Consider the following 25,595-nt stretch of genomic DNA (forward strand, 5'->3'; position numbering starts at 1 on the left):
GAGAAACCAAACCCCTCCATTCAGCTTGGAGATAACATTTAAGGAATTTACTTTAATGAATGCACAAAAGCAAATTACATCAAAAGTCTGTTTCCTTCTAGGATTAACTTATAACCTTACCCTACAGGTTAAAGCCTTTTGAATAAGTCTCTAACCTGTCATCTATAGAGTAAAGAACAAATTATACTACATCTCTAATACGCGCTTGGCAAATTTGCCTAAAAGGGAAACGTGGGGGTCTCACTGGTAGACTCTCTTTAACTTTGGAAAGTGATATGTCTTAAAGTATTAATACTGTACTACCAAAATGTTGCAGTGATACAGCTGAGAGTCTGCTGAGAGCGTTGGGATATGCGGGGATTCAGGCAGCTATACTAACCCGATTCAAAGAGATGTTGCAATATCGCAAGCGTGGGCTGAGGAGGGCTGAATCAGAGCAGCTTAGAGAACAAGCCTTAGAGCTTCAAATGTTTGGCTTTAACCTTTGGATGATTTTTTTTAATCTATCTGGATTTAGCTACTGACTCATTAAAATCAGTTAAAAATGAATGGTGTTCACTTATACGTGATAGCCGGGTGAAAAAATCTAACTCACTAAATATAGTTTTGCAGCAATTTCTATAAACACATGAAGGAAATGAACACTGAGGCTCCATCTTTGACCGCATATAAAGAGACCTCATTTTGCTTTTGTTTCCTTGTTTAATGAACTTTTACGGCTTCCCCTTATTAAAGTATGAATCATCTTAGTTAGATGCACTTACTAAATAGTCAGGTGTTTTGCACTGCTTTCAGGGCATGCCAGTAAACATATGTGCTTGATATTGTGTCAGAACATCGACATTCGCATGACTCATCTCTTTTATTTCCTGGAATACACACATATATATATATATATATATATATATATATATATATATATTTTTTTTTTTTTTTTTTAAAGGAGTTATGAATGGCAAACACTGATGCTCGTGCAACACTTCAGCACTGCAGGCCAAGGACCTCACAGTGTCCTGTGCTGCTCAGCACAGCCCTGGCTACCCACAGAGACCACCTGAACAGAGGTCTGGTTGGGTGCATGCCTTCTGCTGACGACGTATGTGTGAGAGACGAAAAGAAAGGCAGAGAAGGAGAGGCGGATGACAGACAGCTTGGCCTGGCTGTCAGCTGCCACTCGGTTCCCATTATGACTCCTCTCGTGTCCAAACCTCGTTCTCTCTGGTTTCTTCAGCTTTCTGCACGCCTCAGGTACTGCTTTGGAGGCCAGCTGACAGAGAGACTGCAAAGGAAAAGCCTGGAGAGAAAGCAGAAATGAAGCAAGAGCCCATTTCCCACGTTGTTCTTGGCTCCCGTCTGCCTCCGAAGACTTAAGAGAACACTTCCAAAACAAAGAGATTGTCTGTGTAGGTGCCCAAATAGCCAGCCCACGCATGTATGCACACTTGCACACAGACAGAGACGTACTCACTCTCTGGGACGTAAAAAAATGTTTTTCTAATTCCTTCTAAGTGCCTATTTAAGCAGCTGTTTTCTGTAAACACTGGCCCGGACGGCACAGCGAGGACATTGGGTTTTAGATCATTCTCAATTATATTATAATTACGAGGACTCGCCGTGGTTGTCAGCTACGGCACCCAGAAAATATAGCTGTGAATCGCTCCCCCTTTGCCAGCACAAACAGCCGGCCTGCTAATCCCAGCACGGCTCTGTGAAAATGCTCTGTGATGGGATACTGTTGAAACATGGTGGGGTCATGTGGGACCGTGTTGGAGCCACACGAGGGACAAGCCTCATTGTCTGACCTGCCATCTGACCCATTCAAAGTATGTGCTCATTGACCAGCTCTGCAATTATATCTGTGCCTCACAGGTCAACAACCACAGCAATAGTCTCCCAACTATGAAATGTGAGACCTCTTTCCCCCTCTTCTCTCTGAGAAAATCATTACTGAAAATCATCATTAAGGTGGGAGAAGTGGGGGTCCGGGTGGGGCCCTGCCTGAATGCAGAGGTTATAAAGTTCAAAAACCAGGCTGCAAATATTGACCTTTTCTCACGTTTTACTTTAACGGTGTAGTTTTGGCCACACAATGGGAAATGTAGAGGGTTTATTTAGATGTCCTGTCTAATGAGGCAGAGTCATTATTTGAGGATCACATCTGACAGGTGCGCAGAGCCCTGCTTAATAAGAAACTTGCCCAGAATGTTGCAGTAAATCAGCAGTCGCTGCCCTGCTAAACGCATACTGTCCGTGCAGATCCGCTGCTTATTAAAGGCTGAAGTAATGGTTATTTCAAGAGGGCAGACATCATTTTGTTAAAATGTCATTTATTTCTGCGTGCGGGACCTCTCCGGCTCCGGGGCTGGTTTGAAGCTGGAAAGCAGATCCAAATTTAGCAGCAGGGCTACAAAAGTTTATGTAGCTATTTCTGCCCCAGATGGAGAGGTTCTCCTGTAAATTCACTCGGCAAGAGTAAGGACAATATTTAGTCCACCTCTACTTGATCGAGATGACGACAGCTCTGTTCGGGGAATGTCTTTTGTGTATGTGTGTGTGTTTGCCTGTAACAATAAGTATTAGGTTGCCATTTTTGCACATTTAAGAGAAGACTGTAATTCTAAACAGAGCAAAAGTGGTATGCTTTAACCTGACTCAACACAAGCAGCAATAAAAGATAATGGGTGCCTTTTAGCAAACAGCTGCATGACTGAGGTATAATGTCCGAAAATAGACTAGAAGTGACCTAAAAACATGTAGAAATTGCTATTCTTTTTTTTTTTTTTTTTTTTTAAAAACGTTAGCCTAAAGCTGCTAATCTTTTTATATGGAGAGAGGACAGTGGTGACAACCTACCTATGATTATGGACTAAAACATACTGACTGGTTTGCTGTCCTTTTCTTCTGCTGCCTTTTCAGCACCAAACAGCAATGATAGCATTTAGCAGCTAACAGATTGGGGGGCCCTCAGAAAGAATAGAAATCAACAGAGAGAAGGGTGAATATTGAATATAATTAATTTAAAAAATATATAATTGGGGTTATTTATGTCCTTTTATCCTTGAAATAAAACTCTTAAAAATGTTCATGTTGGTTAGCATCTGTTGGAAATTGAAGGTTGAGGGATAATCTGCTGTATTTTCAAGCAGTTTCTGCTGCCCCCAAGTGGCCAAACAGGAAGCCAGCAGCCTATAACTACATAATCAAGGCCTTTGTTCTAATATGAAATGTTTTTCAACGGTGATTTCCTGAACTCTATCATTTTTTCCCTTTTACTTTATTAAAAGTATTTTTACTGAAACAAAATTATGTCCTAGACTAAAAAAAAGATTATATCCCCTAAATACCAGATTCCATTAAATTCTATATTTTACATTGTTATTATGTTACAAAACATGTGATTAAATTATTTAAAGTCAGCATTTTAGGTCTAAATATTTTTGAGTACACAGGAAATAATAATTAATATCAAATTCCAAAGTGTACCTGGGGAGTAAAAATGAGCACAGTCACTATAGGAGCAAAACATGCATTAAAAACAAGGTGTTTATGGGTCGCCCTGGGGAACTCAGTCGTTTGAAATTCAAAGCTTGCAATATGTATTTAAAGAACCCACAGTGCACTGTCTGACTGACAGCAGCAGACACCTATTGGCTGGCACTGTCTGGCAGAAGGTGTATTTAAATTGGCTGCTGTGCTCGAGTGTAGAGTGAACCAAAGCATACCACTACACCTAAGACATGTCACTTCCTTTCTCCTTTGCTTTAAAGCACCATCTCTGCCTCTTTCCCTTGTGATCTAAAGAGCATTAAAGTTCACCCACTCTCCCTCTTTTCTTCCTGTCTGTACTCTTTCTTCACACAGCGCCTCTAGCTGTGTGTGATCTGGAGGTGTGACACTTTCCCAGTAGCCCACAGGTATCTGTTACCCAGCCAGGAGTCTTGGCATGCTGCCAGCAGCCCTACCTGTCTCTGAGGGCACAATAGAGGGATGCCATGTGAGGATCTCCAGTCTCCTCCTGCCAGACTCTGTCCCCTCACTGCCACAAGTGATCGTTCTTTTCATGTCAGCTGAGAGAAGCAGCAGACTCGGCTCATTACCAGCTCTTCCCTCTCAAGCTATCAACATGTCTGTTGAATACCTGGGGTTTCAAATGGCTAATATGTATTCATCTAATTGTACTTCCTGATAAGCAGAAGAAGATGGATGAATGGATGGATGGATGGATGGATGGATGGATGGATGGATGGATGGATGGATGGATGGATGGATGGATGGATGGTCCATCCATCCATTCATCCAAAATATGAGTACAGAATTCTGGTGCTTATGGTGCCAAATCCCTGCTGTGATTTGGCACCATCACTCCATCACTGTTTTGGCCAGGAATTGGGGGGCGGGGTTCTCCCAAACCAAAAAAGGGACTTTAGCCCACAGAAATTATGTGTAATATATGTATAAAACTAAATAAAGTACAGCAAACTAAACAAGTTGGGGAAAGGCAAGAAACAGAAGCACCACAGTGTTTAGTTTGAGTGTTAATTTTGCCTACATTGGTGCCATCTAGTGGGTTTAACCTGTAAGTACCATCAAGTGTGAGATACTAGAGTTGTGGTCAGGAATGGGGATAAATCACATGGTAATTTGGGGGTTTTAATTATATTATTTTCCATGTTGGAATGATACATATGCATACATGTTAAATGACTTATAAAATACAAGATCTGAGTACAAAAGTTTGAAGTTATTTTGGATTTTCTCTAATCCCAGTATACATGCAGGGTGATACATACACCTCAACAAGTTGCATCTCACCCAGATATTTGGTGGCAATCGACAAGTTTCTAGAAAAATTATAGCTGGATTCTTGGCAGAATTGGTAGAGTTCATTTAAATTGATTGTTTTACTGGCTCAGACCCGGCTTTTAAACGTAGTCCACAAATTTTAAATAGGATTGAGCTTTGGGCTGTGGGAAGACTGTTCCCAAAGCTAGATGTGAGTTTTCTTTAGCCATCCCAAAACCAGTTTTCATGTATGTTTGGGATTATTGTCCTGCCACTTAGTTGTGTCCAAGTTTCACCATCTAGCTGCTCTTTTTCTTATCCATGAAGAACAGCAGAGAAGCTGTTACCAGATCAAAGGCAAAAAGCAGGCACATGGTCACAAACATTCACTTCCTGTTACTATTTACTAGGAGCAGTTTGCTCCTCGAGTTTCAGCGTCATTTCATTCACACTCTCTTTCCATCTTCCTTGAACATTTCATCAACATTTCCAACATGAGGCGCTTCTGTTGTGAAATCCTGTCTGTACTGAGAGTGGACAGTTTCCCCTTCAAGCCTGGAAGAGAGTCAGGAGATTTTTTTAAAGGGGTAAAGTTAGGACATTGAACCAGAATAACCCTGCATTCTGAATTACACAAGCTGGCGTGGTGTGAACATCCTGCTCAGCTGAACTGGGACTTTAAAGACTCAGTATTTCAGATTTCATGAGTTGGTTCATTGCGGTGACTTAAAGTAATCATAATGTAAACTACATATAAACAAGTATCCTCACAAAAGAGTATGACTCCTAATACTCAAGATGACTTTCAAAATAAAATTACTCCATAAGAAACTGAAAATCATTTTTATAGTAGATATGGGAAATATGATTATTATACTACAGTAGCAGAAACAAATTGTGTACAAAATATTAAGTGCATTGCTTTTTTGTGTAATACATTTTATTCTAAATAAACAGAGTGGTACACTCCATGAGTAAACTGTAAATGAACTAAGTGTACTTTTTAAAAAGTGTAGATTTTGGGTTTTCTTAAAAAAAATAAATCATCCAACAAACATAATACAACTTCAAACAGTGTTCTGGTGCTGGTGATGAGCCAGCATTTAATTCATTTGGATACAGCATTAACCCTTTGAACCCTAATGCACCTTTACATGCTATAACATCACAGTGAGCCAAAGATTACACCTCTGTAAACCTTAAGTATAGATTTCATCATGTCACGCTGATTATTCTTGGTTGTACTTTGAGTGCCATAAAATTGGGCAATCACCTGAACATGACGTGTTCAATTAAAAATGATCTGATCAATGTCCAGTGCAACGTGGTATCTGAATATAGGTGGGATTGTGCAACTAAAGTGTGCAACTAAACCCAACATGTGACACATTTTCAATAGATTGTCAGTTATTCCGTTTTTCTTATATAGTTATTCTGTAAAAATTTGATCTTATTGTCCTTTATGCAGAATCTTGTTGTTTCCTGAAGCCAACATTTATTTGATCATATGGGTCCATTTAAAATGCATGAAGGCTGATAAATAGGCCCTACGGGTCCATCTGCTGAATCCAGGGTCCCAGTGTATTAACCAGCTGAGGAATCTGAGCTAAGCCCATGTTTCCTCATCTGGCCTCCAAATGTGTTGCATCCAACAAAACTGCATTAACACTCAATTCACATTTTAATAACACGTACCAAAAGAGAAATAAGCATTGACACTGGCAAGCAGATCCGAACCAGAGCCACACATCTGGCTCCGATGAGCGACTGGCAAACGCAGGCCTGTTTATCTGCTGGTAGACCACTGACATACGGCGCTGTTCAAGCCTTTACAACAGTCAGAAATCAATTAAGAGAGGTTACATGTGGGTCAAATGTCTTGCAATCATTTTTAAGAAATCCCCTAATCTTTCTTAGACGTTGCATGAGAGCAAATATACAGCTGGCCTCTCTGCATTGTGAGAAAATACTTTGACGGTGAATTAAAAAGGCCCTGGAGTGACTTTTTTTTTTTTTTAACTTCTACTCAATCTTCATTTTAACAATCACTGGGTAATAAAGACTGTGAAACTGTGAAATGACTTACAATTTGGGGGTTTATGTAGCATCACACTAACAAACAGCTGATGAACATTAGGAACACTAGTTTTTCCCATGTGGTGACAAAAACCAGTCTGCTGTGAAAATGGCCTCAGTTTTTTAATACATAACTCAAACGTGCATTGTGTGGTTTGTATATACACTCTAACTCCACAAACTGAAATCCTGTTTGTCCCTTCAGGCTTCTGCCAGTAGTTACTATCCCCACACTGAATGATAAGATAATGTTTTGCTTTCAACAACAAAATACAAACATTTATTTACTGCACGAAACATAATGATACTTAGGCGTGTGTGTATGGACTCATTTGGCCATATTTCATGCTGTATTGCCAATTATTTTCCTTTAATCTCAGTGCATTGGTGAACTGTTGCAGGTCCCATGTAGATGATGTGGGTTTGAGCTAATCAAGCCGGCTCACATAGATCCCGAAAAACGTGCCAAGTCTGAGCCTGCGCAAGACTGATTTACTGCACGCAGACCCCAAAGGGTCTCCAAAAGCCAACAGCTACAATATTTTTCATTAGGTTGGCTTTGTGATAATTGGAAATGATTAATTAAATAAACGTTTGCTGGGAAGTGTAACCGCTAAAGCAAAATATCATGTAATATAATAGGGAATCGTAGAGGGGCCAAATAATATTTTTAAAATGACAGTTTTACCTGTAATGTTGCAGTTGGTATTATATTTAAAGGATTCACATGACCAAAACAAACAGTTTGGATTTTTTTAAATTACCACAAACTACCAGGAACAACAGCCTTCTGGACCACTGACTGTTATGATGATTTATACAAAATATAATTTAAAAGGCAGTACGTTGTCATTTGTGTATTGTACTTGGAGACTGTAGGGGAAAAGGTGAAGAGGCTTTCATGTATTTCCTTTTCCTAGGACCCATGGTAAAGAAGTGCAGCCATATTCAGTGTAGACTACTCACAGCTTTGGAGCCACTGTTTCTGCTGTTGTATTAAAAATATGTACATTTTAAAAAGTGTCGTCACTGAACTTGAATGGCTGCTGAAAGGAGATGAAACCATGGGCTGAACTGTGTCACCGCCTGTTCATGTGACAGCTGATTTCAGAGGAATTCCCCGACCAAACTTTTACCCCGTTTACCTTTACCCTACAAGCAGTAGCGACGCTACGTCACAGCTAGATCTCGCGATAGCTGCTGCTCATAAAAACCGCCACAGCCTGCTCGCGCAGTATCAGTCAGCTCATTGACCGTTTGGAAATAGTTAAGTTACTCGGTAAGTGTCCACTGGTATCTGTTTCATTATGTGTTTTAACTGCTGTTTAATACAGTTACATTGCCTTTCTATCGGTAGAAGGTTCACTTGAGCGTTTATTATTATGTAGCTAACTATGAGAAACTTTATGGAACTTAATACGGAAGTAACAACCTCCAGTTTATCTGCTGTAAAATGTCGTGATTCTACGTGTTTGTTGTTTTCTTGAACTAAATCGGATTTTCTTTGTCTGCAGGTTTATCTGGACTGAAATGGCAACCGCTGAAGTTATTCCAACTCAGGTGAGTTAATTTTTGGCCTCAGGTACTGTAGTTTTAAGTAAATTTCGTGAAACTATGCTTTCAAATGTCTTATGTGGTTTACAATTTTAAAACCATGGGTTTACGCCGATAGCCCGTCACAAAATAGCACTCCGTAATGTTTAAACGAGTTCGGAGACACTCTCTGGATCAGACTACACTGAGTTTGTAGACTTCTACGTTAACTGTTTTCTTTCTGTTGGCTTTACAGAGTGTGGTGGAGAGGGTCGCCAGCCTTCCTCTGGTCAGCTCCACCTATGGCTTGGTGTCCAGTGTGTACTCCAGCACAAAGGACAACCACCCGTACATCAAGACTGTGTGTGAGGCCGCGGAGCAAGGAGTCCGCACCATCACCTCAGTGGCTCTCACCACTGCTTCACCCATCATCGACAAGCTGGAGCTTCAGAGTAAGAAGCATTCATCCATCTGTAGGTGTGGGAGGAGGTCAGAGTGAAACTGCAGGGATGATTAAACTGAGTCACGCTTTGAAACCGGAATTTCAAGTCAGGCCGTTGAGGCATTGCGACCTTTCACCCACTTATAATCAGGCAGAAATAAGCATCATAGCTTCTGATATGGTTTAGATTTTATACTTGTTTTACTTTTAAGGAACATTTACTTACTTTATTTAATCTTAAGCATTCTTTTGTTTTTTCTTCTATAGTTGCCATGGCCAATGATCTTGCCTGTAAAGGTTTGGACAAGATTGAGAAAACCCTGCCGATTCTTCACCAGCCCTCTGAGCAGGTATGCATTGATTCATCAGCAAGCTCAATTTCACAATGTGAAATGTGCTAATCTCCTCGGTTATCAGCCGTGACCTTTGTCCCATTTTTCACAATTGCTGTTTCCTCACAAACTTTAAACTCATCCTTTGCTGCAATCACTAAAATAAAAATGCATGTGGACCTCCTCAGATTGTGTCCAATGCCAAGGATGTAGTAACCACTGCTAAAGATGTCGTGACGGGCACAGTGTCCGGTGCCAAGGGCACGGTCTCAGACACTCTGACCACCGTTGTGGAGAAAACCAGGGGCGCGGTGCACGGTGGGGTGGACAAGACCAAAGCTGTCGTCAACGGCAGCGTGAGCACTGTACTGGAGAGCAGAGTGGCACGGCTCATCAGTAGCGGAGTCGACACAGCCCTGAGTACATCCGAGAGTCTGGTGGAGCAGTATTTACCTATGACTGAGGCTGAGCTGGGTGAGTGGAATCAAAAGACAAAGAAAAAAATGCCTCTATAGATTTTTCTTTAAATATTTAAGGAAATACTTCTAATTATTTACTTTTTACATATAATTTAAAATGTGGATTTGTCTCCAGTTTGTTTTTCAGATAAACAGAATACAAATAAAAGCTAGGAAGATTAAACTTGTGTGTGTAACAAGATGTGACAAAGTTCAGTTAGTGGTCCGGTTTCCAGAAAAGCTGACCGGATCACATTATGTGTGTAAATTTGCATTAGCGCCTTGTTTGGGTGACTACATATTAAAAGAGCTGATCAGGCTGAGCTGTGGTGTTTTGAGGCTTATGAAACAGTCTTGATACTATGATTCTTTCAACCGATCTCTTCTCACGGTTGTGAACAAGTACAACTAATGTTTTTACACTTGTCCACACTTTAGGTTTTAAGAAAAACAAAAAAACAAGACAACTTTATATAGTTTGTTGTTTGACTGGGATTTTTCATGTTTCCCTGCCTTATAACAGAGCTGGAGGCAAAAACTGTGAAAAGCCTTGATAACAAGGAGCCGAGCTACTACGTCCGCCTGGGCTCTCTCTCCACCAAGCTCCGCAAGAGAGCGTACAGCAGAGCCGTGGTCCAGATACGAGATCGCAAGCAGCGCTGCATGGAGTTCATTTCTGAGCTGAACTCCACTGTTGACCTGGTGGGCCTCCCACACACACACACACTAACATAATGAGCAAGGAACAAGATTCACAGGAAGGGACTTTTTTTTGTTTTTTGGAGGGGAGGTTATAACATTTACTCTTTTATTCCTGGATATCAAAGAAATGTTCATTATACAAACAACCAGTATGTTTTAAAGTCACATATACAGTATTTAGACCATTTTTGAATATTTAACCCTTAAAAAGCAATGACACAACACATTCACTGACATCAGTAAACGCCACACTGTTTGCCAGCATCAGTCATCATGCCAATATTGGTTCATTTTATTATCCAGATGATAGAGCCATTCTGTCCTTTCACTGCTTTTGGACTTAAAAAAAAAATAAACGTTTCCTGTGTTTTTCTTCAGATTGAGGTTGGCAGAAAGAACATTGACAGTGCTAACCAGATGGTGAACAAGAAGTTGAATTCCCTGGTTGCATGGAAGTCCAGTAGTCCAAACCAGGAGAACTGTCATGAGGCAGAGGTAAAGATTTACATTGAGATAAAATATTATCCATAAGATTCACTTATGGTAGAGTACACAGCACTTATCTTATTGAATTAAAGTGGGAAAATAATGAAAACTTATTGAGATCTGTTCCTCTCCATCTATGCAGGTAATTGAGTCCCGCACTTTGACCCTAGCGCGTTCCCTCACCCAGCAGCTTCAGACCACCTGCCTTGTCCTCGTCTCCAGCCTGCAGGGTCTCCCCAACCACATCCAGCAGGAGGCGCTGTCCCTCGGCTACTCGGCCTCACAGGTGTACGCCAACTTCAGCAAAGCTAAGGCGCTGGGAGACCTGCCAGACACAGGGTTGACCAGCAGCAGAGTTCAGCTGAGCAAAATGAAAGAGTCCCTGGACAACGTCATGGATTATCTGATCAACAACACGCCACTCAACTGGCTGGTGGGACCTTTCTATCCACGGATGGCTCCCGAGCCCACTCCCATACCAGCATCTGAAGACAGCAGCACCTACACCACATCCTCCAGCTCTTCTACACAGGGACAGAGGGAGGAGCCCATGGAGGTGGAGATGGAATCCCTGTAGTGATCCATTACAATTTAAAGCTTAATATTCTGAATTTTGTGGCAATATTTGACAGCTTTGTATGTAAACTTTTACTTTATATTTTTTTTAAATCTCAAATGTATTAGCACAAAACCTGAAATATGTAATTCCACAGTACCAAGAAAGTACATTTTATTAACTTGAAAATCTTGAACTACAAAACTATTGCGCAATTTCATTCTCCACAATTATCATACAAATCATTTATCTGGAAAAATAAACCTGTGCTTATTTCAGTATAAACGTGTGAAATCTGTTCAGAGTTTGCATCAAGTTATTGTTGAAAGTTCTTGGGGACTAATACTTGATTCTAGTTTTACTATCATGAAATGTGTGTAAGCCATTACCTAGGCATGGGCTAGCCCATACTACCTTCAGTTTAACCTGCACACTGATGGCATTTAAAGACATTCCTAAATAGGTTAATTACCCAATAACACTGGTCCCCATTTGGTTTCTATTACACAACATTTACTCCACGTGGCACATTTAAGGAAAAACAAACACCTCAACTGCACATTTGAAATACCATCATACAAATAATTTGGCACTTAGTCATGAATTAACACTTAAAATCTTTTTTATTAGTTTTAAAACCCACACAAATGCATTGTAAATACACTGCACAGCTGAACACGTATAATAGAAACTTCTTGAAGTTAAATGTGTTTCTGAGCTCCATCTGGACAGACATCCTGGACACGGGGATATTTGGGTTTCTTCGGTCATCTGTCGCAGCCACTCCGCTGTGACAGATAATCTATCAGACTCTGAAAAGTGACATAACAGTTTCAAATGGAGTTTCTATGTACAGTTTGTAATGAAGTGAGCCTTCTCCTACCGAGAGCTTCTTAATCTGGCACCGCGCCACGTCGTCCAGCATGTCCCAGTTAATGTCATCTTTAGTCTCTTCAGAAAAGCTCACCATCTATGAAGAGAAACACTTGACTTGTGAAAAACATCAACAATGTCTAGAATCTGTTAAACCGCAGGACCTCAGGTCACATAAGGAACACTTTATTCAAAAATCTGACTCCATACACTGAACTCAAGAACAAGGACAAACTCCTTAGTTTTAGGCCAAGTTTGACTCTGAAATGTAGAGAAAGAAAAAAAAAAAAAAAAGTACCAGTCCCTGTGCTGTGGTTACAGCGATATGTGCAGTAGAGCCTGCTGTAGAACAGTGCAGATCACCAGCAGAGACCACAGACCTGCGGGTCAACACAGAACTCACATCAGTGCATTTTAATGAGAGCTGACAGTATTTGTACTCACCAACTATTTAAAAACAACGTAGGAGCTAAACTTCACAGTTTAGAGCATTAAAAAATAAAATAAATAGTTTTAGCCAGAAACAAAACATACGCAGTACATGTTTCTGATCGAACAAAGGCGTCAAACAGACCTGAGTTTAAGTCTGGACTGGCTCAGCGGGGACAGGTTGTTGGTCTTGCAACTTGCCAAGCGGCGAGTTCTCTTGGTTATGACTGAGGAGGATCTGCTGAAATTAGAGTGCTGGTGTTACAGCTGAACGGCCTTTCATTTTACCTGGTTGTTTGCATACTCCACTCCCCGTGTAGAACAAGTGTTTTTTTCCATGCCAACTAAAAGCAGCAATGGCCAACCCCACGTTTAAAAGTGCTTAGCGAGGGTTTTATGACCTGCTCAGACTGACGCTGGTGACCAACAAAAATTCAGTCAGGGGTTCTCTTGGGGGTCTTGGTATGTTACCAAGGTGGTACCATCAAAGAGTCAATATATCCTACTATATGCAATTTTCCTCTGATGATCTAAACTCTGTTCACAAACTAATGAGCTCCATTGATGTCATTACCTCCTGGGTATCTAGAAATCTTTGAGAACTCTTGGCAGGTGGAAGTAATGACAAACATACCAGTTAAGAAGAAAACCAGTTCAACTAACACTGGATAAGGCCTTGATCGGGTTCAGAGCAGTAAATAACCATGCACTATGTGACTTTGAGCCTAATCCTTACATGAGATTTCCAGTGCTGTTACTACAAACTAATGTCCTCGTCCTTTTAGTCTCCTTCACTCCCTAAACACAAAGACACAAAACAAGAAGACAGAAAATAAAGAAATGTAAACAATTGCTTTTATTCCCCAGAGATCGTGGTTTTTTTTAAATGAGGACTGGAAAGTTTAAAATCACAGTGACAGCCATGCCTGTGCAAATACACCTGCTGCATCACCTACCTTTGAGGTTTTGGATGAGACCCTGTGGGTTGGGGCAGACTGGTCTGGTGAATCAGTGGATTTAGCTGCAAAAATACGAGTATAAATAGTGGCAGCTAAACAAACCCAAAATAACTTGGAGAAATTGAGGTTTGTGTCTTTAACTATGACAAGATCAATTGTTAACCTCACTGGACAAAATGGAAAAATGTAGCTTGATTTCACCTCTTTTACTGGTTATCTTTTTGCGGGGCTGGGGTACCTCACCAAACTCATTCTGCAAAAGGTCCAAGTATAACATATGATTAATAAAAACAATAAAAATATAGACAGCAGATTATAACCAGAAACCCAACTCACCTTACTGGCTATTGATTCCTCACTGGCGAATTCCTCCTCTACAAGAGAAAACAGTCGGTAGTTGTTGTTCATGTAAGACGCTCAAAATAACAAAAATCACGGAGGACTCACCGCTTATTAAATCCCCTATGAGGGTGTTTTGAAGAGAAGGAGGCATCTTCATCAGCTCCACTTTGAATACTTTTTCCACTGTGGCCAGCGTGTTCTCCATTTCGGCCTCCACCTCGTTTACGCGCTCTTGGGCTGTAAGGAAAGATGGATGGACGTCAGAAATGAAGTATGACGCTTTACGTGGGTGCGGCTGCAGCGAGGCTGCAGCGAGGCTGCACCTCACCTTCTTTCTCAAACTGTTGGATTAATAGAGCCAGCTTGCTGCGCCGAAATTCCCGGCTCAGCTCTTCTTTACTCTGCACGCTCCTTGTGTTTTTCGTCCGCCGCGACGCCATCTCCCCACGATGCTTCGGTGGACTCGAGTTTGTGACCAAATAACTGGACAGCCGAACACCTGACACCGCAGCACTTTAATGAAGATATCCATGCGCGCAGCGGGGTGGAAGTAATGAGGTTATTCTAGAGCTGACCGTGTTGCTTGGCGAAAGGATACACTTCACAGTGATCAGCCACAAAACTTGAACTAATGTTAAAGAAACTAACTGTAATCAGAATTTGCAACATTTTTTTTATTTCACCACTGGGTGGCAGTGTTTTACAAGACATTGTTTTATGAAATGGACATCCCGAAAAGTATTCACTTGATTTACTCAAGAGTTTGTAATTGTCACTTTTCAGATTTTCAGGTTTCACTTTAGAGGTTTGTTGAAAAACAGCAAACAAACCTCTGTGATTGTGACCTTTGTGAATCTGACATGTTCCAGATTCATAAATCTGACATGTTTATGTATAATCCGGATTATACATAACTGTCCGTATGTATGTCTTACTCTCCAAAATTGTACAGGAAATCTGTCTTCAAAAAAACAGTCTTAGTCCAACACAACGGGAATAGGAAAAACGAAAACACAAATAGGAAAAAACACAACGGAAGTGTTTCTGGGGAGACAATAACCCCCCCCCCATTTTGGCAGCAGTCGCCTGATAACTGTTTCGCCCCAAGTTGTACAAATAGATGAGGAGAACAGTACGTCGTTTTACCGCATTCCCAAAGATGCGGAAAGGCGAGGTAAATTGAAAGATTAAAAGAGGCAGGAGTAGGGATGTGTATCGAAAACCGGTTCTTGTTGAGAACCGGTTCCCACTGTTTCAATTCCTTGGAATTGTTTGCCATTTTTACAAACGATTCCCTTATCGATTCCAGTCGCCCCGAATGACGTCACCACGTTGCGGAGCGTCATTTACCTGGCAGGAAACACGGCGCCTAAGCGGCTCAAACGCTCAAAAATGTGGTTATACTTTACGAGAACGGATGACAACAGGGCAACTTGCAAAGTAGATATTTCATTTAAGGGAGGAAACACTACGAATATGCAAAAGCATTTGCTCACAAAACACGCGATGACCTGAAATGAATGTCGTAATTTTAATTCCGCTCCGGACTCGTGAATCTCAACCCAGCAGCAGCGGTAACGTTTGCACGTCCTCTCCCGTTAATGCAGCAGGTAAATAATCAACTAACAGTGCATATTATGTTAGCGCGATCTGCCTTATCACAAAACCTGCCATTACTGTGCATTTAGGTGACCATGATGAGAGAGACAGAGTCTGGTTGGCTCAGATGCTGGCAGTTCTCGCTGCAGTTTACCGGTAGCGTCTCCTTTCAGGCCAGGATAGACGAATGTCACCGAGCAGTGACTAAGTTTGTGGTCAAAGGCTTGCACCTATTTGCCACAGCAGATGCCCCGATTTTCGGTAAGTGAATGTGTTTAATTGTAGGCAGGGACATTACTGGATATTCTTGTGTAATTGCTACAGAATAATTTATGTTATACTTTGTTATTGCTACAGAAGAATATTTATTTTACTATTTTTTTTTTCCTGGGGACCCTGTGACACCCCATGGAAGAGCCATAGGCTGGATCTCTTAAGATCTCACTGTTGGGTTTGTAAGGCCATGTTACTCCTAAATTTCTATCTTGTTCAAAGAGAAGATATAAAACAAAGTTCTAAGCTAATCGACCTTAGTGTTCTCCTTTTTTTAAAAAAGAATCAATAAGAGAATCGATAAAGAATCTAATCGTTAAACAGAATCGGAACTGGAATCGGAATCGTGAAAATCTTATCAATACCCATCCCTAGGCAGGAGTAAGCCAAACAAGACTGAAAGATGGGGACCCTCCAGCCATCGGATTCCGCTTGTGCAGCGATCATTTCATATCGGGTAAGTTACCAAATACAAGCTTTCTAACATAAGTATTTTCATTATTTACTAGGCTATCATTGTGGTTTCTGATGAGTGCAAAACCACATAGTTGCATGCATTGTGGGCTTCCTGTCGTGCTTTCTAAGTTAGCAAGCTCTAAAGTAGAAATACTGAAATGTTTATGTTTATTTTGTGGGCAGAAAGAACGATAATCCATTGAGTCCGGACTTTATTCCATCTATTTTTAACTACGTTTCATCTCCAGAGAAAAGGAGAACAAAAATGAGACTGGATGTGTTCAACAGAAGACAGAAAGCAAAGCTACAACGGATAGAGCAAATAAAGCTATCTGCAGAAGACATCCCTCCAAGGTGAATATATCAAAGTCTTTCTGTTGCATGTTGATTTGGTCTCTTATTCTAACTGTCATACTTAAATTAATGTATGTAAAAGATCTTAATCTGTTCATCCCCACTTTATCCTACTCGGTAAAATTATAAACCACAACGTTTCTGCACAATTGGGTTCTAAGTTTAGTACAAGCTAGTAGTGGTATCATGTACTGTAGTAGTATACTGTAGGAATAGAATAATTGACACAAATGCGGTTTACATCTTAACACCTCTCTTACTATACTTCTGTTGTGTTTTCACCAGTCAACCAAGTGAATATCCCCAAGATAATAGCAAGAATCCTACTGCAGACCAAACTCCCATCTCACAGCTTTTGAAGGACTTCACCAATGAAGAACCTCGAAATGATGTCCAGCCTGTTCTCCATGAGAATGTTCTATTATGTAGCACTGATACATGTGGTAAACGCCTCCAGTTTCCAAGCTCTTAGGACTGAAAATGTGTTGCTGAAAGAAAAAACGAGTAACACTACACTGAATGAAATGAGCTTCCATAATGATGATAAAAGGGTTGATGTTCTTACTGGTTTACCAACATATACAATTCTCATTACAGTTTTTCGTTTTGTGGCTCCTTTTCTCCAACTTAAATCTTGTTAAACGTGTTTTCAGCAGTACATGTCAACGTTAATGAAGCTTTGAATGAACTTGTCCTTTGACTTTTTGGATTTTTATTTCAAAATTGACTCAACCACTGTTTAAAAGCTTTTCAAACACTGTATCAGTGTGATGCATTGTAGACTGGTGCCAAGTCTAGTGTTGTGGCCTGACAGAGAATCCCTAAGACAATCTCTGCCATATGCATTTCGGAAGAGCAGCTTTGAGAAGACTGTTTGCATCATAGATTGTTTAGAAATAGTTCTAGAGAAACCGAGTAGATTACTCTTTGTACAAGTTACATCACACAGTAAAATATGTAATTGCAATTTGACCTCAAGGTTCCATTTGTTTCGTCTCCTCTGGATGGGAAAGATAAGATAAGATAACCTTTATTAGTCCCACACGTGGGAAATTTGTTTTGTCACAGCAGGAAGTGGACAGTGCAAAAGTTATGAAGCAAAAAATTAGAATATAATAAGAATAAATACAGTACACAACTGTACAGAATAGAATAAAATAAAGTACTATATACAGTAGAATAAAATAGAATAAAATATACAATAGGATAAAAATAGAATACAAATTCTATATACAACTGAGTAAAAATACAACGATGCCAGAAAAGAGTATTGCACTTAGTGTTATTGCACATGTGTGGATGTGTGTGTTTGATCAGTGTGAGTCTTTGTTGTACAGTCTGACAGCAGTGGGGAGGAAAGACCTGCGAAATCTCTCCGTCTCACACCGTGGGTGCCGCAGCCTGCCACTGAAGGAGTTGCTCAGTGCTGTCAGAGTCTCCTGCATGGGGTGGGAGATGTTGTCCAACAGGGATGACAGCTTAGCCACCATTCTCCTGTCACTCACCACCTCCACTGGGTCCAGAGGGCATCCTAGAACAGAGCTGGCCGTTCTGATCAGCCTGTTCAGTCTCTTCCTGTCCCCGGCAGAGATGCTGCCACCCCAGCAGACCACACCGTAAAAGGTGGCTGAGGCCACCACAGAGTCATAGAAGGTCTTCAGGAGTGGGCCCTCCACTCTAAACGACCTGAGTCTGAGTGAATTATGAGTCCAGTCCAGTTTGTTGTTCAGATGAACACCAAGGTACCTGTAGCTGTCCACAGTCCCGATGTCCATACCTTGGATGTTCAGTGGTTGCAGTGGAGGATGTTTGTGCCTGCGGAAGTCTACCACCAGCTCCTTGGTTTTACTGGCGTTGATCTGGAGGTAGTTCAGCTGGCACCAGTCCACAAAGTCTTGGGTCAGTCCTCTGTACTCCTTGTCGTCCCCATCAGTGATGAGGCCGACTTTTGCAGAGTCATCAGAGAACTTCTGCAGGAAGAACTGGGTGGAGTTGTGGGAGAAATCTGCAGTGTAGATGGTGAAGAGGAACGGAGCCAGAACCGTTCCCTGTGGGGCCACCGTACTGCAGACGACCCTGTCCAACACTCAGCCCTGAGTTCTCACATACTGTGGTCAGTCGGTGAGGTAGTCCAAAATCCAGGTAGTGAGGTGATGGTCCACTCCTGAGATCTCCAGCTTGTCCTTCAGGACCGTGGGGAGAATAGTGTTGAAGGCACTGGAGAAATCAAAGAACATGATTCTCACAGAACACCAGATGTCTAGCTTCTCTCAGGATACATATAAAAGAGTAATAGGAGTTCTCTGTCAACAGTACATGATCTTGCAAAGTACTGTCCCCATAACTTTCACAGACATACAGAGAAAATGATGTGACCTATCTAGACAAGATTGTGGGTGCATGTTGTGCGCTTACAAATGTATCTGAATCTGTGGTGCCCTTCCAGTGATGTAAATGAAAATGATGTGACTGATGATCTCAAACAACAAATACACATTATTAACTCTCACTTTTTGTTTGCTTATTGGGACTTGACTTTCGAAGGGAAAGCTTTACTTGTCCTACAAATATCAAAATAAGAGAATGGCAGATGCTCACTATTTTTTGATCTTCACATCCATCTCAAATGATTTCCACTAACCACATTTCATATTCCTGATTGACAGATACAGATCAGAATCAAAATCAGAAAAACAGTTTTATTGCCTTTGTCACTGAACAAACTCTACAAACTAGCCACTTGCTTCAGTAGTAAGGTGCAATATAAAACACTGAATTATATTAATAACAAAAATAGCATTAGCATAGCAATTTTAATTTAGGTTCGATGATCTTCCCCTCTTGTGTGCGGCATTGGGAGAGGTTATGATACAGTTGGTCTTGCAGCAGTCAGAGGTGGGAAAGCTGGGAGGCCAGGATGATCTTTTGCAGATTTCTCTTTGTTATTTTGTTTAGAGTTGTTAAAAATGATGTCCTTGCTTTGCTGATACTCAACTTTCTTTGAAGACTCCTCACTTAGTATGGCCCACTTGCACTTCTTAGATGTAACAGCTATCTCTTCTTTTTTTCCACCGGTATGCTGCCATGTGCTGAACAACACAGCCGACACATGTGAGCAGCTCCCACCAAGGCCAGCTGTGCAGTTACAGTGTGCTCCCAAGACAACCTGTCTTTTTCTCACTACTGCCCATGGCTTTAACTGCGGGTCATTAAGCCTTTGGGAATGTTGAACCTATAAATACAATTACAAATGTTAACAATCTTGGTTACGTACATCAAAAACGAAAAATTGCTACTGACAACCAGACGCGCGCAAATATACAACCAACATCAAGCACTCATACAAAATGACTGTAGCAACAAAGATATTGATGATAAATATTAAGATAAATAGATAAAAATGTATCTATTTTGTACCTATCTTGTTATAGCTACAAATAAACATATAAGTATAAAAGGACAAGTATGTGGACAAATATATGTCAAGGTGTAAAAAAGTGACAGGGTGCAGTGAGGCGTGATTATTCTGTTCCACATGTGTGGACCTGACCCAAGTGGAATAATTTAAGAGTCTGATAGCAGCGGGAAGGAATGCCCTCCTGTAACGTTCCCTCAGACAGCGAGGTTGTGGGAACCTGTTGCTGAAACTGCTCTTCAGATTTGTTCTTAGATGGGGGTGGGATATATTTAATAAATCACAAGCTTAACAGGCCTTTTTCTGAGCCACTGAGAAGTCAACTACCTTCCACTGGTCATGTGACACCTTAAATAACCAACATCCACACAACTTAACCTTGTGCTAAGTAGCTGTGTGTAAAGGGAATGTACTTTTTGTCTTTCATCAATTCAGAAAAAAACACGACTGATTATTCTGACTACTATATATTTATCGATTCTGTGACACTTAAACTAATGTCTTGTTAAAGTTGGCAGAGATTATTTTGAAGCAGGGGATGATGGCTGTCTCCTGAGCACACGATCACTGAACTCCAAATGCAAACAGCCCAAACACCCATTAAAGAAACAGGTTAGCTTCTAAAGTGCTCTATAGTTGTCTAATGCAGCAGTCCCCAACCCCCGGGCCATGGACCCAGTTTCTGGCAAATACCGGTGTTCTGACAAACCATCCTACTTTGGTAAAACGTCCTACCGTAAGTAGTTTATGCACTTTTCTGCTGTCACAGAGTAATTCCAGGACAAATTTTAGTAGGTATGATGGTTTGCCACTTAACTTTGCCCATCAGAGTATGCTTGTAGCTCATATTCATTCTCATATTTCTCATATTCTCATAAAGGCAGGAAGGTTTGTCACTTCACACTGGCCCTTTAAAAAAAATGTGTGTGAAATTTCATTTGAGGAGGGGGGATGGGACCCCTTTCTGCAAGCTGCACTACATGAGAGACATCTCCATTATGAGGTAAGATAAAGATCAATATTTTACATGTTTTTAGTGAAATAAATGTATATAAATAATAAATATATCACCCCACTTTTCAGTTATTTATTTGTAAAAAATGTTTGGAATCATGTATGATTTTCGTTCCACTTCTCACGTGTTCACCACTTTGTGTTGGTCTTTCACGTGGAATTCCAATAAAATTGATTCATGTTTGTGGCTGTAATGTGACAAAATGTGGAAAAGTTCAAGGGGGGCGGATACCTTTGCAAGCCACTGTATGTGTGTGTGTGTATATATATATATATATATATATATATATATATATACACACACACATACATACACACATATATATATATATGTGTGTGTGTGTGTGTGTGTGTATGTATATATATATATATATACACACACATATATATATGTGTGTGTGTGTGTGTGTGTGTGTGTGTAACAATAACGTATTTATGATGATTCAGTTTGTCTTTCAATTCAGTGCAAAGGAGAAAGTTTGTTAAATGTTTAAATTGTCCAGATACAATATTTTTGCTGCTGTAAAATTTTGTCATATTTGAAATATAAATCTAATATAGCTGTTCTTAATGTTATCTGAACAACAAACTGGACTGGACTCATAATCTTAATGTTCTTTTCTTTAAAACCCAGTGTCTGTGTATGTATGTGTGTGTGAGTGTGAGTACTACGGCAGTGTAAAGTAGCATAAAAGGAGCAGGTGCTAATTTTTATTTGATTCATTTGTAATTTTTACAGCTTGGGAAAACTGTAAAAACTGCATATTTAGTTATTGTTATAAATCTCCCTGTAACACCATTTTTGTGTGTTTATTTTATCTGAAAATATAGAAAACATAACATAACAAAAATATACTTTTCATAATATGAATATCATTAAATAACTTTAGAAAGACTTCAATTTGATGCTTTAAATTTAATATAATAAAAAATATCTATTTTATATGTAAAATAATCTTAAAATATTATTGTACAAAAATGGCAGTAATTTAATTTGTTTAATAGTTTTAGCTGATCGTCTGTGACACCAGGAAGACCGTATACCTGCATCTCTACCAACTTGCATTGCAGTTTCTGGGCTCTCCAGCCTCTTTGTTCCACATTTTCTCTAATGCAGGAGAAATTATCTCCAAGAAAAGAAACTCGACCATCACACAGTGGAACAAATTCTCTACTCAAACAAAAACCAAACGGATAACCTTAAATGCATCACGTTTTTACTTTACAAGTTCATAAGCATTCTCCCTTTTCAGTTCACAACCTCCTGGTCAAACATATGTATAAGAAAATTGGCCCAATATCATATTATTTATACACACAGCCGTCTTTCTGTCCAGTGATTAATTGCATGAGTTCATGGAGGCAGGACCTCACAGCAGAAGCGTACTCCATAATGTGTTGTACATTATTATATGTATATTATATGTATTTTTCATGTATTGTATTTACCAACATCAAGAAGTCACAAGCAAAGAAAGACCACACCATGGCGCATAAGCAAAGTTTATTGACCAAATTTATCTATTAAACAAATAGACGTAACATTTTTTCACCTCCCAAATAGCAAAGCAACGGCAGCCCAATATCAGAGAGAATTGTGAACTCCACTCTGTAGAGTGGGCGGTCATAATGAAGCAGTTCATTTGGCAGATTCAAGCTGCTCTTCATACTTTTGGCCATCAGGCGTCACCAGAGGACTGTGTTGAGAGTCCCGCAGAGGCTGTGCAAACACAGGCCACTGATGGTCTTGGTCACTCAGGCCTGTGAATCCAGTTCCTGAACTCCGTCACCATCCTCTGCAGGAATATCGCAGCAAGCTTCTCTCTTTCACCATAAAGTATCACAGCCAGTCCGTCAGTCTGGTGGTAGATGAGATGGAAACGAAACCAGGAACACACACACACAGGACAAAGAGCAAAATGGCATCTTCACCGTGTCCGTCCATTGCAGCTTCAAGTCTGTTAGAGGGAAGAACAAATCATAAGTCACAGTCAGCGATAGCTGCAGACACGTCAAAGAAAACACTGTAGTACCTTTTAAACAAGTAAACCTGAAGGAAACTTTGAGCAGCTAACAGGCAAAAGTCAACCAAACTTAGGAACAACGTTAAACCAGTACATTTAATCCTTAATTCCCTTTATTAAAGATCCTTCTGTTTCAAGGGTTCACTGCAGTGAAACTGGCTGTATTATAAATCTCCACCAGAATGTAAAAGAAGAATGAATACAGAACCACAGACTACCCTCACTCTGAGTACTCATCTTCATATTTTTGTCTTGTTGGCTTGCCTCTCACTGGTTCTTACATGTTTTTCACTCAGATAAATTGGCTGGTTAGCCAGCGACTGACATGTGAGCATCAACTAAACACGCCTACACAGAAAAAAGGTTTTTGAATGAAACAAGTTGCTTTGTACTCATCGGATGTCATTGACTCGCAGATACCAGTCCCTGAATGTTTAAAATATAAATAAAAATTAGCACCTGCCCCTTTTGCTCTATTTTCCACTGCCGTAATCATACACACTAGGTTTGTCTCAGTAGGAGCTTTTTCTACATCCTGGCAGCTCCCAGAGATGGTACAAAGTTTTACTATCCGCCCCTGATCAGAACGTTTTTTTTCCTAATTCTGAAACAATTTGAGAATGAGGAGATTAAGGTTCTCTGAAGAAAAGAAATTTCTCTTCCCCTTTCTCCCAAAGTAAAAGGTAAACTTCAAATTCATGAATGAGATCTACCAAACTCATGAATTCCTAAGATTGACATTTAATCTAGACATGAGCACGAAGGACTGATGAAGGACTAATGTAAATGAAGCTCTGCGCACAAAGCGCAGGTTCAGGAACAGGTTCAGGGACAGAGAGATGTGTCCTCTTTTGTTGACTTTGTTGATAAGCTGATTGAAAACTTCAGCAAACGTTTTGATAGCTTCAGCTTTGGACAGCAGTTCATAAAGAACCCATTTCTCGTCACTGATGTCAGAGGGTTCTCAAAGGAAGTCACACAGCACTTCAAGTGGGCAAATGCTGGGCCTCTTCAAATGCAACTGGTTGATCTCCAAGCAGATGTGGCCCTGAAAGAGCAGTTTGGAAGAACTGAACCTGCCACTTTCCGGCTCCAAATGGTCTCTGAGACAGCTTTCCCAAATTTGAGAAAAGTAGCCCTGTACATCTTGACCATGTTTGGCTCCACATACAGCTGTGAGGCAGCTTTCTCCACAATGAACATAATAAAAACTAAATATCGTTCCAGGCTCACCAATGAGCACCTACACATGTGTATGAGAATGGCCCTGACACCATTCCAGCCCAGATTTAAAATCCTGGAAGGGCAAACTAAAGCTCAATTCTCTCACTGAACAACAGAAAGTGGGGAAGTGGAATATAAGGGGGAAAGAAAGAAACTGCAAAATTTAGCCATTTTATTTATTTTCTCTAATTCATTTTAAAATGCAGCCCTATATCTAATGTAGGCCTACTGTGTGTTTCAGTGTTAACAATAAATTTTGTTGAAATGTTTTTAACTTGTATTTTCATTGATTTGACCATCTGTTGTTCATACGTTCAGATATTGATTAAAAAAAATAAACAAAATAGGCTGCTTCTCTATCACAATCATAACGCAAGTTAGACATTATCATGTCCCGGACCACTCAGAATTAGAGTTAAATTTACTTTATGGCCAGTGTTAATTGTACTCAATTTAGTGTCAAAATTAACAACAAAATGTGTAAAAAATATTTACCACTGAGCGCAACTCGCACAGGGCAGCGCGGCGCAACTCGCACAGGGCAGCGCGGCGCAACTCGCACAGGGCAGCGCGGCGCAACTCGCACAGGGCAGCGCGGCGCAACTCGCACAGGGCAGCGCGGCGCAACTCGCACAGGGCAGCGCGGCGCAACTCGCACAGGGCAGCGCGGCGCAGATAGTTTTGTAGTTGTTGTATAACTTGTCATATTTGCTCAATCCAGCATAAACATTGAATGAACACTTTATATAAAGTTTCAAACTAACATGCAGTCTTTACTGCAACTGAGCTGATTTGTTCTTTTTTTTTTTAGTTTAAATTTGGACAAATCTGTTAACACTATCATTACGAACAAGTTTTGTTTAACGTACAAACACTACCTTCAAGTGTTTGTATTTGAAATCAAGAGTCTGTAAATCTTACCTTTATCCACAATGCTTACGATGATAATCCTTTTCTTATTTCTTCTTTTTCGACCTTTATAAGCGTCGCCGTTGCCTGAGCCGGTGTAAGAAGTGAAGTGTTTCTGTGTTTTATACTTGCCAGGGCGGAGTGGAGGCAGGGCCTACAGGCGCTTAAGCGGCATGGAGGCAGGGCCTTCAGGCGCTTAAGCGGCATGGAGGCAGGGCCTTCAGGCGCTTAAGCGGCATGGAGGCAGGGCCTTCAGGCGCTTAAGCGGCATGGAGGCAGGGCCTTCAGGCGCTTAAGCGGCATGGAGGCAGGGCCTTCAGGCGCTTAAGCGGCATGGAGGCAGGGCCTTCAGGCGCT

General features: G+C 40.6%; 3 protein-coding genes across 6 annotated transcripts; 2 read left to right on the forward strand and 1 right to left on the reverse strand.

Moving 5' to 3' along the window:
• Nucleotides 1–8,073: 8,073 nt before the first annotated feature.
• On the forward strand, nt 8,074–11,705 carry plin2 (perilipin 2). Its single transcript, XM_084924376.1, has 8 exons — nt 8,074–8,137; nt 8,373–8,418; nt 8,648–8,843; nt 9,101–9,183; nt 9,354–9,639; nt 10,147–10,325; nt 10,704–10,820; nt 10,954–11,705. The coding sequence occupies exons 2-8, from the start codon at nt 8,389–8,391 to the stop codon at nt 11,386–11,388; spliced, it is 1,326 nt and encodes a 441-aa protein (XP_084780502.1). The 5' UTR covers nt 8,074–8,137; nt 8,373–8,388; the 3' UTR covers nt 11,389–11,705.
• Nucleotides 11,706–11,966: 261 nt separating this feature from the next.
• Nucleotides 11,967–15,019, reverse strand: cdca9 (cell division cycle associated 9). 3 transcript variants are annotated; one of them, XM_084924379.1, is made up of 10 exons: nt 14,299–15,019; nt 14,076–14,207; nt 13,965–14,002; nt 13,830–13,881; nt 13,626–13,690; nt 13,406–13,467; nt 12,815–12,910; nt 12,539–12,620; nt 12,251–12,337; nt 11,967–12,155 (listed from the first exon to the last, which is right to left on the reverse strand). In XM_084924379.1, the coding sequence occupies exons 1-10, from the start codon at nt 14,408–14,410 to the stop codon at nt 12,135–12,137; spliced, it is 747 nt and encodes a 248-aa protein (XP_084780505.1). In that variant the 5' UTR covers nt 14,411–15,019; the 3' UTR covers nt 11,967–12,134. The 3 variants fall into 3 exon arrangements, with proteins under 3 accessions (XP_084780505.1, XP_084780504.1, XP_084780503.1); XM_084924378.1 differs by having other exon boundaries at nt 11,968–12,179; nt 12,815–12,907; nt 14,299–15,018; XM_084924377.1 differs by having other exon boundaries at nt 11,968–12,179; nt 14,299–15,017.
• Nucleotides 15,020–15,206: 187 nt separating this feature from the next.
• Nucleotides 15,207–19,161, forward strand: LOC146391425 (uncharacterized). 2 transcript variants are annotated; one of them, XM_084924381.1, is made up of 6 exons: nt 15,215–15,580; nt 15,659–15,830; nt 16,218–16,299; nt 16,547–16,652; nt 16,938–17,095; nt 17,990–19,161. In XM_084924381.1, exons 2-6 carry the CDS (start codon nt 15,816–15,818, stop codon nt 17,992–17,994), a joined length of 366 nt encoding a protein of 121 aa, XP_084780507.1. In that variant the 5' UTR covers nt 15,215–15,580; nt 15,659–15,815; the 3' UTR covers nt 17,995–19,161. The 2 variants fall into 2 exon arrangements, with proteins under 2 accessions (XP_084780506.1, XP_084780507.1); XM_084924380.1 differs by having other exon boundaries at nt 15,207–15,580; nt 16,938–19,161.
• Nucleotides 19,162–25,595: the final 6,434 nt, after the last annotated feature.

The sequence above is a fragment of the Perissodus microlepis genome, chromosome 3 (assembly GCF_051167445.1).
Source record: "Perissodus microlepis isolate ML-2025 ecotype Zambia chromosome 3, ASM5116744v1, whole genome shotgun sequence".
Lineage (NCBI taxonomy): Eukaryota > Metazoa > Chordata > Actinopteri > Cichliformes > Cichlidae > Perissodus > Perissodus microlepis.